The 16929-nt window shown below is 44.6% G+C and overlaps 1 protein-coding gene across 1 annotated transcript; it reads left to right on the plus strand.

The window, feature by feature from the left end:
- The first annotated feature begins 3225 nt into the window (after positions 1–3225).
- On the plus strand, positions 3226–11240 carry DPRX (divergent-paired related homeobox). Its single transcript, XM_001494508.6, has 3 exons — positions 3226–3253; positions 9049–9203; positions 9978–11240. The coding sequence occupies exons 1-3, from the start codon at positions 3226–3228 to the stop codon at positions 10380–10382; spliced, it is 588 nt and encodes a 195-aa protein (XP_001494558.2). The 3' UTR covers positions 10383–11240.
- Positions 11241–16929: the final 5689 nt, after the last annotated feature.

Raw genomic sequence — 16929 nt, forward strand, 5'->3', positions numbered from 1 at the left:
GGCATCCTGGGCTGCACTGAGGACCCGGCTGTCTCCTGAGAGGTTAACAGGGACACCCACTCTTCCACCTCTGGTGCTAAGGCTGGCATTGCCCTCCATAAGCACTGCGTCAGTCTCATTTCTGGGTGTGGCAATGAATTTGACTACAGCAAGTACTTCATGGGCTCCAAGAAGTAAAAGCCCCTGGACCACCAGCCCCAGCAAGGGCATGAGAGGAAGAGAGAGGCCCTCGGCTGCTGGGGAACTCTTGCCCCAACTCAATCCCCCAGCACACTGAGAGGCTCCCTCCTCCACATGGTTTCTGTCCCAGATGCCTAAGGAAAGGGAAGGGCTTAGGGAGCCCCACCGCGTCATGTACCATCAGAAAAGTACACTGCACCCAGCCAAAAAGTTAATAATCATAAAATATAAAACAATTTAAAAATTAACTTAAATATAAAAAATAAACTATAAAATAAAATAAAGTTTTCCATAGTATTTAGGTTCTCCTGAAGCCTACCTATTGTAGTTGGTCCCTTCTCAAGAAAGGGAAAAAAATTGTACCCAAAGATAGAAATAAGTAAACTGTGGGTTTAGCCCCTTTGGCTGGACTGTGGTAGCAGCTTGAGGAAAGGCAGATCTTTGTGCCCCTGAAAACAAGACTTTATTTATGTTTTTAAATATTGGCACCTGAGCTAACAACTGTTGCCAATCTTTTTCTCTTTTCTGCTTTTTCTCCCCAAATCCCCCCAGTACATAGTTGTATTATTTTAGTTGAAGGTCCTTCTAGTTGTGGCCTGTGGGAGGCCACCTTAGCATGGCCTGACAAGCGGTGCCATGTCCACGCCCAGGATCCGAACCAGCAAAACCCTGGGTCACCGAAACAGAGCACGCCAACTTAACCACTTGGCCATGGGGCTGGCCTCTGAAAATGAGACTTTATTTGGCACTTTCTTAGTGGGTCTTTTTTTTTCTCTTTTGAGGTGAAATGCACTTAACATAAAATTAACCATTTTAAAGTAAACAATTGAGCGTCATTCAGTATACTCACAATGTTGTGTGACCAACACCTCTTCTAGGTTCAAAACGTTTTCACCACCCAAAAATAAAACCCGTAATCATTAAGAGTTACTCCTTATTCCCCTCTGCCCCCAGGCTGTCCATCAACAGATGAATGGATAAACAAATTATGGTCTGTCCATACAATGGAATATAATTCAGCCACAAAAAGGAAGTATGGATAGACGATAGAAGGATGAACCAGCTAAGCTGGGGCCGGCCTGGTGACGTAGTGGTTAACTGTCCTTTGGCAGCCCAGGATTCCCAGGTTCGGATCCCAGGCATGGACCTAGCTTCACTCGTCAAGCCACACTGTGGTGGCATCCCACATTAAATGGAGAGTGGCACAGATGTTAGCTCAGCAACAATCTTCCTCAAGCAAAAAGAGGAAGATTGGCAACAGATGTTAGCTCAGGGCCAATCTTCCTCACAAAAAAAAAAAAAGAAAAGAAAAAGAAAACAGTATGCTAAGACACAAAAGGTCACATATTGTATGATTCCATGTATATGAAATATCCAGAATAAGTAAATCACAGAAAGAGAAAGCTGATTGGTGGCTCTTTAAAAATTGGTTTCTGACACCATCAGAAGAGGAAAATGTGGCTTTTACGTTATTGCTTGGTGTGGCTGATTCAGCTCTAAAGATGTGTTCTTCGCCATTTGCCTCTCAGCTAGATTATTTGTCATGCTAATTATGGGAGGTGATGCTGATTATCCGATGATGATGGCGATTATTTTCCCATGATGTGATTATCATTTCTCATTATGCGATTTTTTTTTTTTTTTTTTACAGCTGAGGTGATACTTAAATTGGCTGAATGCTTTCTAGTCCAGAGCACAAAACCCAGGACAAAAAAGTAGGCAGAAATCCAGTTAGAAGACTTGCTGGAAGTGCTATTCTAAAGTATCTTCAGTCCGTCTATTTGAGCACATTTGTTTCTTTGCGATTCTTCCCTGAAGCCATTGTTTTGTTTGCTTACTTGTGAGCTCTCTGGCTCCCCTCAACCGGGTTTAGAGGCAACAGCACCTGGTGGTTCAGGCAGGGTTACTAGAGCAAGACCACCTGGGAAGAAGGCTAGCTCTGCCGCCTACTAGATGTGGGATGTTGGCCAAGTCAATTAAACTCCTTTTTTTATCAGTTTCCTCATCTATAAATGAGATCGAGCGGATTAAATAAATTAGGATATGCAGGTGCTTAGAACAACATCAGGCACGTACTAACCACTAAGGACATGTAAGCGGTCTGCAAGCTTCCTGACGGCAAGAGCTGGACTTCATTCTTGACAGGTGCATCCCCAGTCCCCATCACCTAGCATCACCTGAGGGCCCCACCGCAGACCTAGTGAATCAGAAACTCGGGGGGCTGCTCCCAGCAATCCGTGTTCCAATAAGGTCAGGTGACCCGGCCGCACCCTACCCTTTGAGGGGCCCTGAGGCACAGCAGTCCTCCTCAGTCCTTAATGCTGCCCTTGAACCACCCGGGGGTCTCGTTAAAATGCAGATTCGGACTCAGCCGCTCTGGGGTGGGCCAAGACTTTGCATTTCTTTCCCAACTGTATTGAGATATGATTGACATATAACACTGTGAAGGTTAAGGTGTACAGCGTGTTAATCTGATACAGTTATATATTGCAAGATGATTGCCGCCATAGCATACGTGTCGATTTGACGAATTCATGTATTGCAAAATCCTCGCCATCATCCCATTGGCTAACACTTCCATCCAGTCATGTAACTATCATTTCTTTTTTGTGATGAGAATATTTAAGACCTACTCTCTTAGCAACATTCAAGTATATAATACAGTATTATTAGCTCTAATCACCATGTTTTACAGTAAATCCCAGAGAACTTGTTAATCTTTTCACTGCAAGTTTATCAGCTTTGACCAATATAAAGAGATTCTGCATTTTAACGAGCTCCCAGGTGATGCTGATGCACCTGGCTTGTGGACTTCACTTTGAATAGCAAAGTGAGTCTATACTCAACAAATATCAGATAAACGGCAGAAATGGGAGTGATCCGGGGCCTCTGGATGATCCAGGGATCAGATTAGTGGTGGGGGAAGAAGGAGGTGGAGGGGGCGGGACAGGGGTGTGGCAGTCAAGGGACGTATTTAAGTCCCAATTCCACTTTTGTGAGTTCTTGTCACTGGACCAGAGCATAGGAACACATCCAGGTTACACGATGTCTGACCCAGGGGATCTTCCTAAAGGTAAGCTGGTGTGAGAACTGAAGGAGAGATATGTGCAGAAGTTGAGAGCAGCTGACAGGGTGGTGGAGACTGCTTGGAAGCTGTCATCTGAGGGCAAACCCAATCAGAGGGAAACCAAAGTCTGCCTTTGAATTCCAAATCTCCCCCTTGTTAACTGTGTTATAATTCCTCTAATCATTGGGAAATGGGAACTCTGATCTCCATTAGGTTGATTAATCAACTTAAGTTGTCGAATTTAGGCTTAACCAAGAAATCTGGAAAGCTCGTCATTTTATTGAGCATTTACTGGATTCCAGGGCTTGTGCTAAATCACTTTCAGGCATGATCTGATTCAACCATTAAAATCTTTTAAGGAGGTTATGGTTAGAGAAGTCTCCAGTTCACAGATAACGTTGTTGTTGATCGAGGCTTAGAGAGATGAAATGCTCGGTCCGGGTTCACTTAGCAGGTAAGCAGGCACACTAGGACTCTGTCGTTAACATTGGAGCCAAGGTCAGTAAACTCCTACACTGTTAAGGATGTGTTGGTCACTGGTTCTCCAGAGACGGAGCATAGCACAGCCTCAAACTCATCCCTTAATCACCCTATGCCTCAGTTTCCCCATATGTACCAACCACATGGGGAATAATGAGAACTGAGTCAGCTCATATTGCATTACCTGTTACCTAACAGCTCTATCACACCACATAATTACCATTTCTTTTTTTGTAGTGAGGACATTTAAGATCTAGTCATTTAGCAGTTTTGAAGTTTATACTACAGTATTGTTGACTATAATTACCATGGTGGAAATTACATCTTCAGGACTTAGTTATCTGCTAGTTGCAAGTTTGTACCTTAAACATCATCTCCCCAATTCCCCCACACCCCAGCCCCTGATTTCCTTCTTTGTCCTGGCTGAGTAATATTCCACTGTATATTATCCATGCCACATCTTCTTTATTGATGGACACTCAGGCTGTTCCCATGACTTGGTTATTGTGAATAATGCTGCTATGAACACGCTGATGCAGACATCTCTTTAACATAGTGTTTTTGTTTCCTTCGGATATATTCCCAGAAGTGGAATTTCCGGATCATATGGTAGTTCTTTTTTGAATTTTTTGAGGAACCTCCCGCCTTCTTCCTTAGTGATTCACAAGTTCCATAGTTTCGTTCACAACACCATGGCTAAGATAGCTTTGTTACTTAAACGCATTACAAATATCTTCTCCCATTTTTCTTCCACTCCCTTAAGGAATCTTTGAATAGCATGTCTTAATTACAATATAGTCAAATGTATTCATCTTTTGTCTTCAATGATTTGCTCATTGAGTGTCTAATTTCAAAATCCTTCCCTACTCAGAGGTCATAAAAATATTCTCCAAAAACTATTCTCTAACAGTTTTAAGCTGTGCCCTTCTCATTTCAGTCTCTGAGGTCTTGTACTCTTGGTTGACAATTTGTAGATATCTTGGAGTTTCTGGTTGCTTTTGTGAATGTCTTTTTTTTTTTCCAATTTTATTTCTAGTTGAATGTGGCTGGTAGAGAGAAATGTGACAGATCTTTAACAAAGTTGCTTAGCCCTTTTAGTGGTTCTAATAACCCACCTATTGATCGCTGATGATTCTGTTGGCTTTTCCGTTAAATAATCCTGTTAGCCGCAAAGAATTAGTTTTATCTCTTCCCTTCTGATCTTACACGTGTTTTCCTTTCCTTATGGCAGTACTCGGTACATTGTCACCATGCTTGCAAATGCCCTTTCCAGGTTCCTGATTCTGAAGGAAGTACACGTAATATTTTTCCATTAAGGATGAGCCCTGGATGGATTTGATATATAACTTTCACAAAGTAAGGCAAGATGCTTTACTCCCTAATTTGCTGATTTTCTTTTTCAGTTTTTTAAAACATCAACTTTGTTGATGTGTAACTTATTTACAACAAAGTCTACTCATTTTAAGTGTACAGTTCTGTATCTTTCCACAAATGTACATGCCCATGAACCACCACCCCAACAAAACAGAACATTTCCATCACCCTAAAAAGTTCTTTCATGTCCCATTGGGGTCATCATCATCTCCACCGCCACCCCAACCCACAACACACGACCACCACCACCACTAGCCCCAGGCTCCATCTGCTGCGCTTTCTCAGCCCACAGATTATGTTTGCCTGCATACAGTACTTCATATCAATCAGTACATGCAGTATATGCTCTTTAGTGTCCAGCTTCTCTTGCTCAGCATAAGGTTTTTGGGATGCACTTGTGTTGTATGGATCAGAATTTTATTCTTTTAATAGATGAGTGTTATTCCATTGTATGAATACAACACAATTTGGCTATCCATTACTTGCTGATGAATATTGAGGGTTTTCCCCCAATTTTTGCCTATTATGAATAAAACTGTTATGAACATTCACAAACAAGCCTTCGTGTGGACATGTTTTCATATCTCTTAGGTACATATCTAGGAGTAGAATTGTTAGGTCATATGATAAATATATGGTCCACATCATAAGAAACTACCAAATGGTTTTCCAAAGTATCTGAAACATTTTGCCGTTTCACCAGCAATCTGAGAGTTCCAGTTGCACCACATCCTCACCAGCACTTAGTATTGTCAGTCTTTTTAATTTTAACCACTCTAATGAGTGAGTTATTGTTGTTGTAATTTTAATTTCTCCAAAGACCAATGATGTTGAGAATCTTTTTGTGAGTGTATTGGCCTTTCCTTTATCTCTCTGTGAATTATCTGTTTACATTTGTTGACCATTTTATTTATCAGCTTGTCTTTTTGAGTTGTAAGGGTTATTTGTATATTCTGGATACAGATTTATCTGATATGTGTCATGAATATTTTCTCCCAGGATGTGGCTGCTTCCTTGTTTTCTTAATGCTGTCTTTCAAAGAGCAATAGTTTTCTTTTTTTTAAAGATTGGCACCTGAGCTAACAACTGTTGCCAATCTTCTTTTTTTTTTCCCCCTTCTTCTTCTTCTCCCAAAGCTCCCCAGTACGTAGTTGTATATTCTAGCTGTGAGTGCCTCTGGTTGTGCTGTGTAGGACTCTGCCTCAGCATGACCTGATGAGCTGTGCCATGTCCACGCCCAGGATCCAACCCAGCGAAACCCTGGGCCGATGAAGTGGAGCGCATGAACTTAAACACTCGGCCATGGGGCCAGACTCCAATAGTTTTAATTTTGATAAACCCTAATTCATCAGTTTTTACCTTTATAGTTGGTGATTTTTTAATCTTTGCCTAATCCAAGGTCTCAAAGATGTTGTTTTGTGTTTGCTTCTAGAAGTTTCATAGAGTTAGGCGTTATATTTATGTCTTTAATCTATTTCTAGTTCATTTTTGCATGTGGCATAAGAGTTGAGGTCTATTTTTTTTTCCATGTGGAGATCCAGCTGATCACACACCCTTTGATTTCTGGTCTGTCTCATGGTTTATTTAGAAATGTGTTGTTTAATTTCCAGATATTGGGGGAGCGATGTTTCAGATTTTTGTTCTCTGTGTCCATTTTAACTCCATTGTGTTCAGAGAACATATTTTGTATAATTTAAATCATTTTAAATCTTTCGAGACTTGGTTTACAGCCCAGCATGTGCTCTATCCTGATGAATGTTCCATATGCCCTGGAAAAGGTGTCATTTCTGCCATTGTAGGGCGTAGTGTCCTATATATATAGTCAAGTTGGCTCATTTGATTTTCATAAAGATTTCATAAGATTTCCCTTATCTCAGGAATCACAGCCTTGTATCTGATGTCCAATATTTGAAAACAGCTTTATATATTTTGTCCAATCTTCTAGGTGTGTACCATAGTGAGATAAATCCAGCATGGCTGACTCTAACACAGCCAGAAACTGAACTCCACTATGCATTTAACAGCTTTTTTGAGATAAGGTTGACATGTCCCTGAAGTTTCTTCATATCCCTTTGTTCTACCAAATCATGAGTATTGATATACATATATCAAAATTTATCAGATCTCACACTTTAAATATGCACAGTTTATTATATGTCAAGTCTATCTCAATAAAACTGTTTAAAAACACATAGTGGGATTGAGTTCAGGGTCTCTCGTGAGGTGGCAGTTCACTTGTCAGCAAGGAATACAGTCATCTAAGGCTTGACTGAGGCTGAAGGATCCAGTTCCAAGATGGCTCGTCACAAGGTGGTTGGCCAGAGGCCTCAGCCCCTCCCTGACTTTTGTCTGGAGACCTCAGATGCTTGCCCAAAGGGTCTTGCCAGAGGGATGTTCAACATGGCTTCCCCGAGAGTAAGTGATCCAAGACAGAAGTGATCTAACCTCAGAAGTGACATCCCATCATTTTTGCTGTACTCTCTTGGTCACACACACCAACCTGGGTACTATGTTGGATGGAACAAAGGTGTTAATACCAGGAGGTAAGGCTCATGGGATGTCTTGAAAGCACCATATGCCTTAGAGAACGACACAGTCAGATGTACTCTGTGTGTGGGTATGAGAGAGAGAGAGATTGAGATTCAGTGCTATTCCCTGAAGACTCACAATATGTCAAGTCCTGTCTTCCACAGACAGGACCTAACTGAACCCTCAGTAACCCAGCGACAGAGTCTTAAATCATCACCAACTACACATGAGACTTCTGAACTCTAAAGAAGCAAATGCATGTACTAAAGCACACTTGCTGGGGCCGGCACAGTGGCATAGTGGTTAAGTTCGTGCACTCTGCTTCAGTGGCCGGGGGTTCATGCGTTTGGATCCCAGGCACGGATGGACACACTGCTCATGAAACCATGCTGTGGCAGCATCCCATATACAAAGTAGAGGAAGACTGGCACAGATGTTAGCTCAGGGCCAATCTTCCTCACCAAAATAAAAGGTCATTTGCCAAGCTGGGACTCAAAGTCCATACTTGGAGCCTCTCTGTCTTCTATTACTCACCTCAAATCTATTGCCTCACAGAAATATTACTCCAGACTCTGGAGACCCAGTGACCTCTGCAGTCATCTATTCTAATAACCTTTTGAGCTGGGGGAACCCAGAAGTGCATGACCTGCCCACCCCCCGCAACAGTGACTAATTTTAGTACTTTTACTTTGTGTATATGTGTGTCTCCACTAAAATGTGATATCCATGAGAGCAGTGTTTTTATTATTATCATTATTCATAGACTATTTTTAGAGCAGTTTTAGTTTCATAGCAAATTGAGAAGAAGGTACAGAGATTTCCCTTTTACCCCCCTGCCCACCACACATGCACAGCCTCCCCCATTATCCACATCCCCCACCAGCGTGGTACATCTGTTGCCACTAATGAACCGACATCGACACATCACTCCCACCCACAGCCCGTAGCTGACATCAGGGTTCACTCTGGTGTTGTACACTCTATGGGCTTGGGAGAGCGGTGACTCTATTTTAATGTTTATTTCATTGCTGTATCCTTCAAAGAATACCAGTGCTCAATAAAAGTTGAATGAATGATGAGGATAAAATCATGTCCATCTCACACTGAATGGAGTTGCCTACTTTCCACACAAAGAAAACAGAACCCAACTGTTGACACACAAGGAATCCATGTTTAAATAACAAAGGACTAAAGAACCAAGGGGACATCAACAACCCTTTCCTATGGTGGGGATATGGAATAGCGACCATGACAAAAGGAGGCTTAGGAAAGCTAGCAGAAAAGTCACACACAGCTCTCTGGGAATCTCAGTCACTTGACAGCCACGCCTGATCTCCGTGGAGAGGGAGGGGACGTGCAGGGTTTTGAGAATGGAATTGTCTAAGCATCTCATGTGTGATTTCTCTCGTTCTTCCCAGGAAAGCCCCAGAAGTATCCACAAAGGAAAAGAACCATGTTCACTCAGAAACAACTGGCAGATTTGCGGCTCCTGTTCAATGAGAACCCATACCCGACCTCCAGCCTTCAGAGAGAAATGGCCTCAAAAATGGAGATACATCCAACAGTCGTGAAGGTCAGCAGTAATGCCCCTCTCACCAAGCCACCTCCCTGGAGCACCCTGAACTCAGACACCCTCCGGGATAATTCCTGAAGCTTGCTCCCACCCCGATCCCCAAGGCTCCAAGACCCAGACTCCTCTCCATACCCTGTAACCCTCCCTCCCAACCCTAGCCCAAGGATCCGCAAGATTTTTCTGCAAAGGACCAAACAGTAAATATTCTAGGCTTTGTGGATCCACGCTGTCTCTGCCGCAGCTATTCATGTCTGCCGTGATGGTGTGGAAGCAGCCGCAGACAGAATGTCGACCAACGGCTGTGCCTGCATTCCCATCAAACTTTATGGACACACATTTGAAGTTCATGTAATTTTCACGTGTCACAAACACACGTGTCACGTGTGTTGGGGGTCTTTTCCCAACCATTTCAAAATGTAAAACCTATTCTTAGCTCATGGGCCGTACAAAAAGAGGTGGTGGGTCAGATTTGGCCCAGGAGCGCTAATGTGCTGACATCAGCCTTAGAGCACCCCCGAGGGTGACCCCTCTGCTCTCCTCTCTCCCCTTTGCTGGGGTGTTCTGATCCCCGCCTCACTTTCTGCGCCAACATCCTATCATTTCTGCCCCTCCCCGGGCGTCGGTTGGGAGGGGTTCCACAAATAGGATATAAGTGGCAGAGGTGTGGACCAGCTGTTCCCACCTAGAAGAACCCACATTATTGGGTAAAATGAAAACTCTTCCAGAATCTCACCCGATTCATCAACCCATTGCTCCTCTCTCTCTTCTCCCCAGGTTTGGTTCAAGAACCACAGAGCAAAACTCAAGAGAGCCAAATACAAGCCTATTCAGCAAAAACAACAAGAGGCTCAACAGCAGCAATTAGCTGAGGCAGGAGGCAAGGCCAGCTCTTCCAAGACAGGCGCGGATACACCTCCCAGATCCCCTCGCAGGGCCCTCCCCGCATCCCTGGTTTATACAGAGCATCCAGAGCATCCAGTGCCTGCTTTCCAGCTCCGCCTGTGCCCCAATTTTAATGCTCACACAGACCACTTTGTTGGCCACAAAATAGTTCATTTCGGCTGCTGCCGAGACCCTAACATATACTGCCTCTCTCCCACTCTGGAATCCCAAGTTCTTTCCACGAGCATCAGCGCTAATTCCTTCTGCTCTTCATCACCACCAAGATCTTGTCAGTGAGAGGACCCAGACACAAAAAGTCACGTGGTGGAATGATTTGTAATGATTCCCACACACGAGAATGCTTTTCAGCCATAAAAAGGAAGGAACACAAGATATACACAACATGGATGCGTTTCAACATTGTGTTGAATGAAAGAAAAAAAGACACGAAAGACAACATACTATATAATTCCATTTATATGCATTCCTGGAGCAGGAAATGCCACAGCGCCAAAAAACACATTAGCGGCTGCCCATGTGGTAGATCTAAGAGACTAGTATGGGCAGTATCTTTTTTCTTTTTCCTGCTTCTTTGTTATGATTTTATTTTTTTTCTCCAGTATCATTCAGGTTTAGTCACTGTCAGTAAGTGGAGCTTTGGCTTATTTTTTTCTACTTTCTATTTTTCAGTCACCTTCCCAGCCATCTCTTTATAACTTTGACCACTCAAATATTTCCAGCTCCCAAATTTTTCTTTTGTTAATCTTTTTTTTTTTTTTTTTAAGATTGGTACCCGAGCTAACATCTGTTGCCAATCTTCCTTTTCCTTTTTTTCTTTTCTTCTTCTTCTCCCCAAAGCGCTCCCCAGGACACAGCTGTACACTCCAGGTGCAGGTCCTTCTGGTTGTGCTATATGGGACACCACCCCAGCCTGGCCCAATGAGTGGTGCCACGTCTGCACCCAGGATCTGAACCGGCAAACCCCAGGCCACCGAAGCAGAGGGCACGAACTCAACCACTTGGCCACGGAGCTGGTCCCTCAACTCTCCTTAAGACAATGAAACATGCTCTCCTAAGCCATCTGTAACCCCCCAGAAGGAACCGCTATTTTGACTTTTGCCTATTCATAAATTTCACATAAGTTGAATCATTCCATATGGACTCCTCTGTGTGCCTTCTTTCACTCGCCATGTTCTAGATGAAATTCACGCATATTGTTGAGAGTACACCGTTAACAATGAAAAATCCTTGGTAGAACCCAGTGGTTCTCCAGCAGGGGTGATTTGCATACCAGGTGACATTTGGCAGTGTCTGGAGATATTTTTGGTTGGCATAGCTGGGGGGTGAGGAGGGTGCCGCTGGCACGTAGTGGGTGGAGGTCAAGGATGCTACTGAACGTCCCACAATGCGCAAGTCAGCCCCCCACGACAAAGAATGATCCAGCCCAAAATGCTGTTGGTGCCAGGGAGAGAAACCCTGGAATACCCTGAGAGACTGAATATACAAATGGACAGTGTCCAGACCCCATCTAAAAAGAGAACTCCGACCCACCACCTCTGTACCAACCAGTCCAGGAAACCAAACCACAACCCCTGTAGCAAGTGGCCCAAAGTGGCCAGGACTTGATCAATCATTGACAGCTTCCCTAATGCGTGCAGCCCTTCCACCCTCACTTTCAACTTAGGACCAACCAGACAAAGCCACACATGTTCCTCTGGCCAATCACGTAGGACACCCCACTTCTAATTAGCCCGCCTCCAGCTTCCCCATGCCGACCAGTCTCCAGTCAGAGCACACCTGAAGATTTCTTTTTTCCACTATAAAGCGTTCAGACTCCTTTGCTTGCCTTTTGGTCTCTGCCAAACCCCTTGATAGTGGCTGACTCCCTTACTGTAGCAAGCTCTGAATAAATATTTTCTTGTTTTCATTTCATTTCATTTTCACTGATTTCCACAAACCTTCTACCTAGCCCATATTTAGATTTCTCTGCTCATTCTCAAAATACTTTCTCAATATCCATTGTTTGAGTCAGCGTCCCAGCAACATCCACACATCAGCGGCTACAAACGGCCATTACCTAATTCAGCCGTTCCTTCCACAATTATCAGATAGATGCTCCTGCTTGGGAGAACGTTTCCTCATCAATTATCACAAACAAAATCCCGGTTCCCAGAAAAGCGCCAGCAACAAAGCAGGCATTGAAGATGTTTTCAAAAGAAAGAAAAAAAGCAAAGAGAGAGGGATTGGTTGATTCAGTGAATGAATGGCATCCTCAGGATAAGAGCCCCGACTCACAACAAACCCGGGCTCTCCTCCCTCACCACCTTCTAGCCCAGTATTGCTCAAACCTGCTGGTAAGATGATGAAAAACACCGGGGGAGCTTTCAAATCCCAGATTCCAGGAGCGGAGGGAGTTTGCGGTCTCGGGAAGCAGGCACAATTTTACCAGATTTTACCCAGGATCGTATTTAAACAACGGTCAAAGTGCAGGAGGCACAGCCAAAGCCTGAGACAGGCAGAGAGATACATTTCTTGGAGAAGATGAAAAGGAGACACTCCCAGAGGATGTCCCCACGGTGAGCAGGAGGGCAGAGTTAAGGATGTGGAGGGGGCCAAGGGCTGGAGCAGGCGGGGTGGGTGGGGGCTCTGAACCTCAGGCTGGGGGGCTCAGGGCTGGGCACCATGCACAGCACAGAGGGATGGGAACACCTGAGTCCCCAAAGCTGGGCTTGCATCCTGCCTCCTCCCCTGGCAAACTGTGCTGAAGCCCCTTGGTCCTGACTTCTTCACCTGATGAGTGGCGGACATTGTCCGCCTTGTGGGGACTTTCTTCCTCTGTTGTTACGTGTTCCTATAAAATGTGTCCTCTCAGATGCCATCTTTGTCTCCCCAGAAGAACCGCTATTTCATCTCAGCACCATTGGTTCATCTTGCCTGTTGTTGAACTTCAGAGAAATTGAATCACAACACAGGAATTCTTGTGTTATGTGGCCTCATTCACTCACCATTTCACTGGTGAAACTCATTCATGTTAAAGCGAGCATGGAATTTAAAATTTTTTAAAAAGAGCCCTTGGTATAACTTAATACCGGGTAATATTCAAATTTCTCTGATCGCCCCCAAAACACCTTCTGGTCTAAATCAACCAGCTTTCAAGTAATATCAGCATATTAAGGCTTACAAATGTATGTTAACGAATTCAATCGTTCCTTCCACAATTATTACACATCCTCTGCTTGGAAGAACTTTTCCTCATCAATTATCACTAACAGAATAGTAATAATTGATCAGGCAATAGAATTCATACAGGAAATATAAGATAAAAGCTTAATTCTTCTTTTCGTGTCCTTGTTTGTTCCAATGGTGACCGATGAGTTCATTTATCTTTTTTTAAGTATTATTTCAAGTACGTGGACTTCTATTTTTCAAAGAGTATAGACTATTGACCGCCTGGGAGCTCACAATGGAGGGTACATTTCCTCTGAGCAAGGATTTCATCTCCTCCATCTGTCCTCAGTTCCCAGAATGTCACAAAGGAGGTTTTCAAAAAATATTCTAGAAAGAAATGTCGACCTAGGAAAGAATCACTGTAATTGAAACAGCAGATATTCATTTGGGCAATTAGAATCGCAACTCGGGAGACACAGATTTAGGCGGAAACCCAAAATACACTCCAGAGAAGACAAATAAGGCAAGATTTATAAAGACGAAAAGGGATAAATCACACAGGTTGTTTTGCAAGACTTGTGACTGGCGCTGACAACAACTGTTACTTCTTGGCCCCCCCAATGATTGGTTGCTAAGGGTATCTCTAAGGCAAAAAGTTCTCATCTACTAGAGGAAGCATTTTTCTTAAAGGAAGGTCAAAATAATGTCAGCCAGGCACTGTTCAAAAGCTACATTCCATCTGGGCAGAGAGGTGGCGTACGTGCATAAGCCCCATTTCTTTAATGGCCTCCCAGCCCCATTTTAGAAGCCTTGACATATGTTACTCCATTTTGTTATCACTGTCCACAGAAAGAAAGGAAGGAATGTTTTTCCCATGTCTTCAGAATAGCAGCCCTGGGGCTAGCCCGGGGTTCGCTGGTTTGGATCCCGGGTGCAGACACGGCATCACTTGGCATGCCACGCTGTGGCAGGCGTCCCACATATAAAGTAGAGGAAGATGGGCATGGATGTTAGCTCAGGGCCAGGCTTCCTCAGCAAAAAGAGGAGGATTGGCAGCAGATGTTAGCTCAGGGCTGATCTTCCTCAAAAAAAAAAAAAAAAAAAAAGACTAGCAGCCCTTTCTTGCATCAAATCCTGCCTCATCCCCTCCCACCTCCTTCTAATCTAGTGTTTCCCCAAATTGCCTGATGAGAATCACCTAGAGAGCTTCTGAATCCAGATTCTAGGACATCTCACCTGCAGAGGGACTCAGAGTACACGTGTTATCTATATACAGAAATGTACATGCATGTAAATATAAACATATACATATATAGACTCACATGTTAAACAGGTGATAGGAACTAACAGAAGCATTTGGAAAAATACAGGCACACATTTTCATTTAGTTTTATAACCATACCAAGTGAACACCTCTATCCATTCTCTTCCTGTTGCCCCAAATTCTCTCCTCACTAATCTCCCCCTCCTTTCTACCATGTCAATGGAAATAGTGGCTCCCACAAGAGGACTTTCCTGGGGCCGGCCCAGTGGCACAGCAGTTAAGTGAGCACGTTCCACTTTGGTGGCCCGGGGTTCGCCAGTTCGGATCCTGGGTGAGGACATGGCACCGCTTGGCAAAAGCCATGCTGTGGTAGGCGCCCCATATATAAAGGAGAGGAAGATGGGCATGGGTGTTAGCTCAGGGCCAGTCTTCCTCAGCAAAAAGAGGAGGATTGGCAGCAGTTAGCTCAGGGCTAATCTTCCTCAAAAAAAAAAAAAAGAGGACTTTCCTTAACCATTCCCTATAGATTCTGTCTCCCCATTTCCAGACCCAATCCTCATTTCCCTCATAGCACTTGCCACGAGTAATTATTTTCAGAGGGTGTTTCCTGGGCCATTTGTCTGTCTCTCACACCCGCCTGTGAGCCCGTGAGCTCCGAGAGTGAGTCCATCTTGTTTCGGTGGAAGCTCCAAGTAAAGCACACAGTTGAGGAAAGACTCAGGGCCCTGGAGGAACACTGAGTAGCAAGGATGGGGCAGGTGGAAAGGAGGAATTCCCAGAGGAGGCCCTCAGGGTGAGCAGGACTGGGGAGGATGAAGGATGGAGAGAAGTCCTGGTTGGGCTGGACCAACCAGGGTAGGCGTGGACTGTGACCCTCGGGCTGGGGGCCTCAGTCCTGGGCACCTGAGGTTCGCACATGCAAACATGCGGTTACGTGGTGAGCAATGCCTGTGTTCACATCCCGCCTCCCACACTCGTGGTTTAAGCCCTCTTTACTTGACTTTTCTCACCTGATAAGTGAGAATAATGATCCCCATTTAGAGGGGATTGACTTAGAACAGCTTACTCTGGGCTAACAGCGAAGTATAATGCAGATTGACGAGAAGTGGTTATTATACCTACATTAAGTAAGAGGGGAACTGAGGCTCAGGAAAGTGACAATTATCCAAGCAGACAGAGCTGGTGGGTGGCTGGTCTGGAATTCGGTCCCCAGGTGCTGGATCCCTTAGGCTTTCTCCATGCTGCCCTTAATGAAGGCGCCACAAAGCCACTGGCCCTTCTGTCCCACAGGCCACCTTCAAGCCATCCACAGTCCTTGAGGACACCCTCCCTGTGCATGGACGTCCATCATGGTGACTCTCCCAGCACCTTCGGTTCCGTGGATCCCAGAGGGAACCCAACACCAAATCCCCGCACCCCTCCAGTGAGCATGAGCTGCCCTTCTCTGTGTCCCCCCGTCCTCTCTTAGGAGCCCTGATCCTGAGCCTCCTCTGAGGCCTCCCAGCAAGAGTGGATGCTTCCACCATTGCCGCTTCAAAGCCTCTTCATGGGTGCGGCTCAAACTTTCACCTTGAGGGCATCTAGAGCAGGAGTTGGCAAAAACGGTCATGTAGACTCAGATGGTAAATATTTTAAGCTTTCTCTGCCATGTACAATCTATGCTGTATGTTCTCTCCCCTTCCTCCTCATCTTCCTCCTTGTCCCCACGCCCACCCACCATTCTCTCTCCTTCCCTCCAACCCTCTACCTACCCTCCACCCACTCTAACCTCATCTCTACCCCCACCCACCCCACCCTCATCTTTCTCCATCCTACCGCACCCTCAGCTCTTTCTCCACCCACCCCACCCTCATCTTTCCCTACCCACCCCACCCTAATCTCCATTCCCACCCCACCCTGATCTCCCCACTGCCCCTCCTTCTTTCTTTTTTCTTTCTTTACAAATTGTAAAAACCATTCTTAGAGCACTGACTATACCACAAGCCAAGGACAGACTTTGGTTTATAGGCTATAGTTTGCCAACCTTTGGTCTAGAACCTGGGTGACCCACCATCCCAGCTTGACCCTGCCTGAGAGGTTTTGCAGATGCAGTACTCCCTGTGCTAAAACCAAGAAAGTCCTGAACAAATCAGGATGAGTTGGTTATCCCACCCAAAAGAGATGAGGAAGCTTATCTTCCAGAAGGGCGTCTAAGAAAGTGTAAATGAGATTGGGAAAGACAATCCTTATTATGTAACTTCTCTGCTTCAATTTCTAATCTGAAATTGAGAATAGTAATAGTGTATAGTCTATTAAATTGGTTTCAAGAGTTTAAATGAGATGACGTCTGGGAAGGGTGTAGGATGGTGCCTAGATATGGTGGGACCCAAAAGTGCTAGCTAGTACTCTCATTTTTCCATTGGAACTGAGGGC

This window comes from Equus caballus, chromosome 10, assembly GCF_041296265.1.
Source record: "Equus caballus isolate H_3958 breed thoroughbred chromosome 10, TB-T2T, whole genome shotgun sequence".
In the NCBI taxonomy this organism is placed as follows: Eukaryota; Metazoa; Chordata; class Mammalia; order Perissodactyla; family Equidae; genus Equus; species Equus caballus.

Excerpts from the sequence above, each read along its gene's own strand:
- DPRX (XM_001494508.6), top strand. The coding sequence starts at position 3,226 with ATGTCTGACCCAGGGGATCTTCCTAAAG. Across the intron at positions 3,254-9,048 it reads CCCAGGGGATCTTCCTAAAG|GAAAGCCCCAGAAGTATCCA; the intron begins GTAAGCTGGTGT and ends CGTTCTTCCCAG. Across the intron at positions 9,204-9,977 it reads TACATCCAACAGTCGTGAAG|GTTTGGTTCAAGAACCACAG; the intron begins GTCAGCAGTAAT and ends TCTTCTCCCCAG.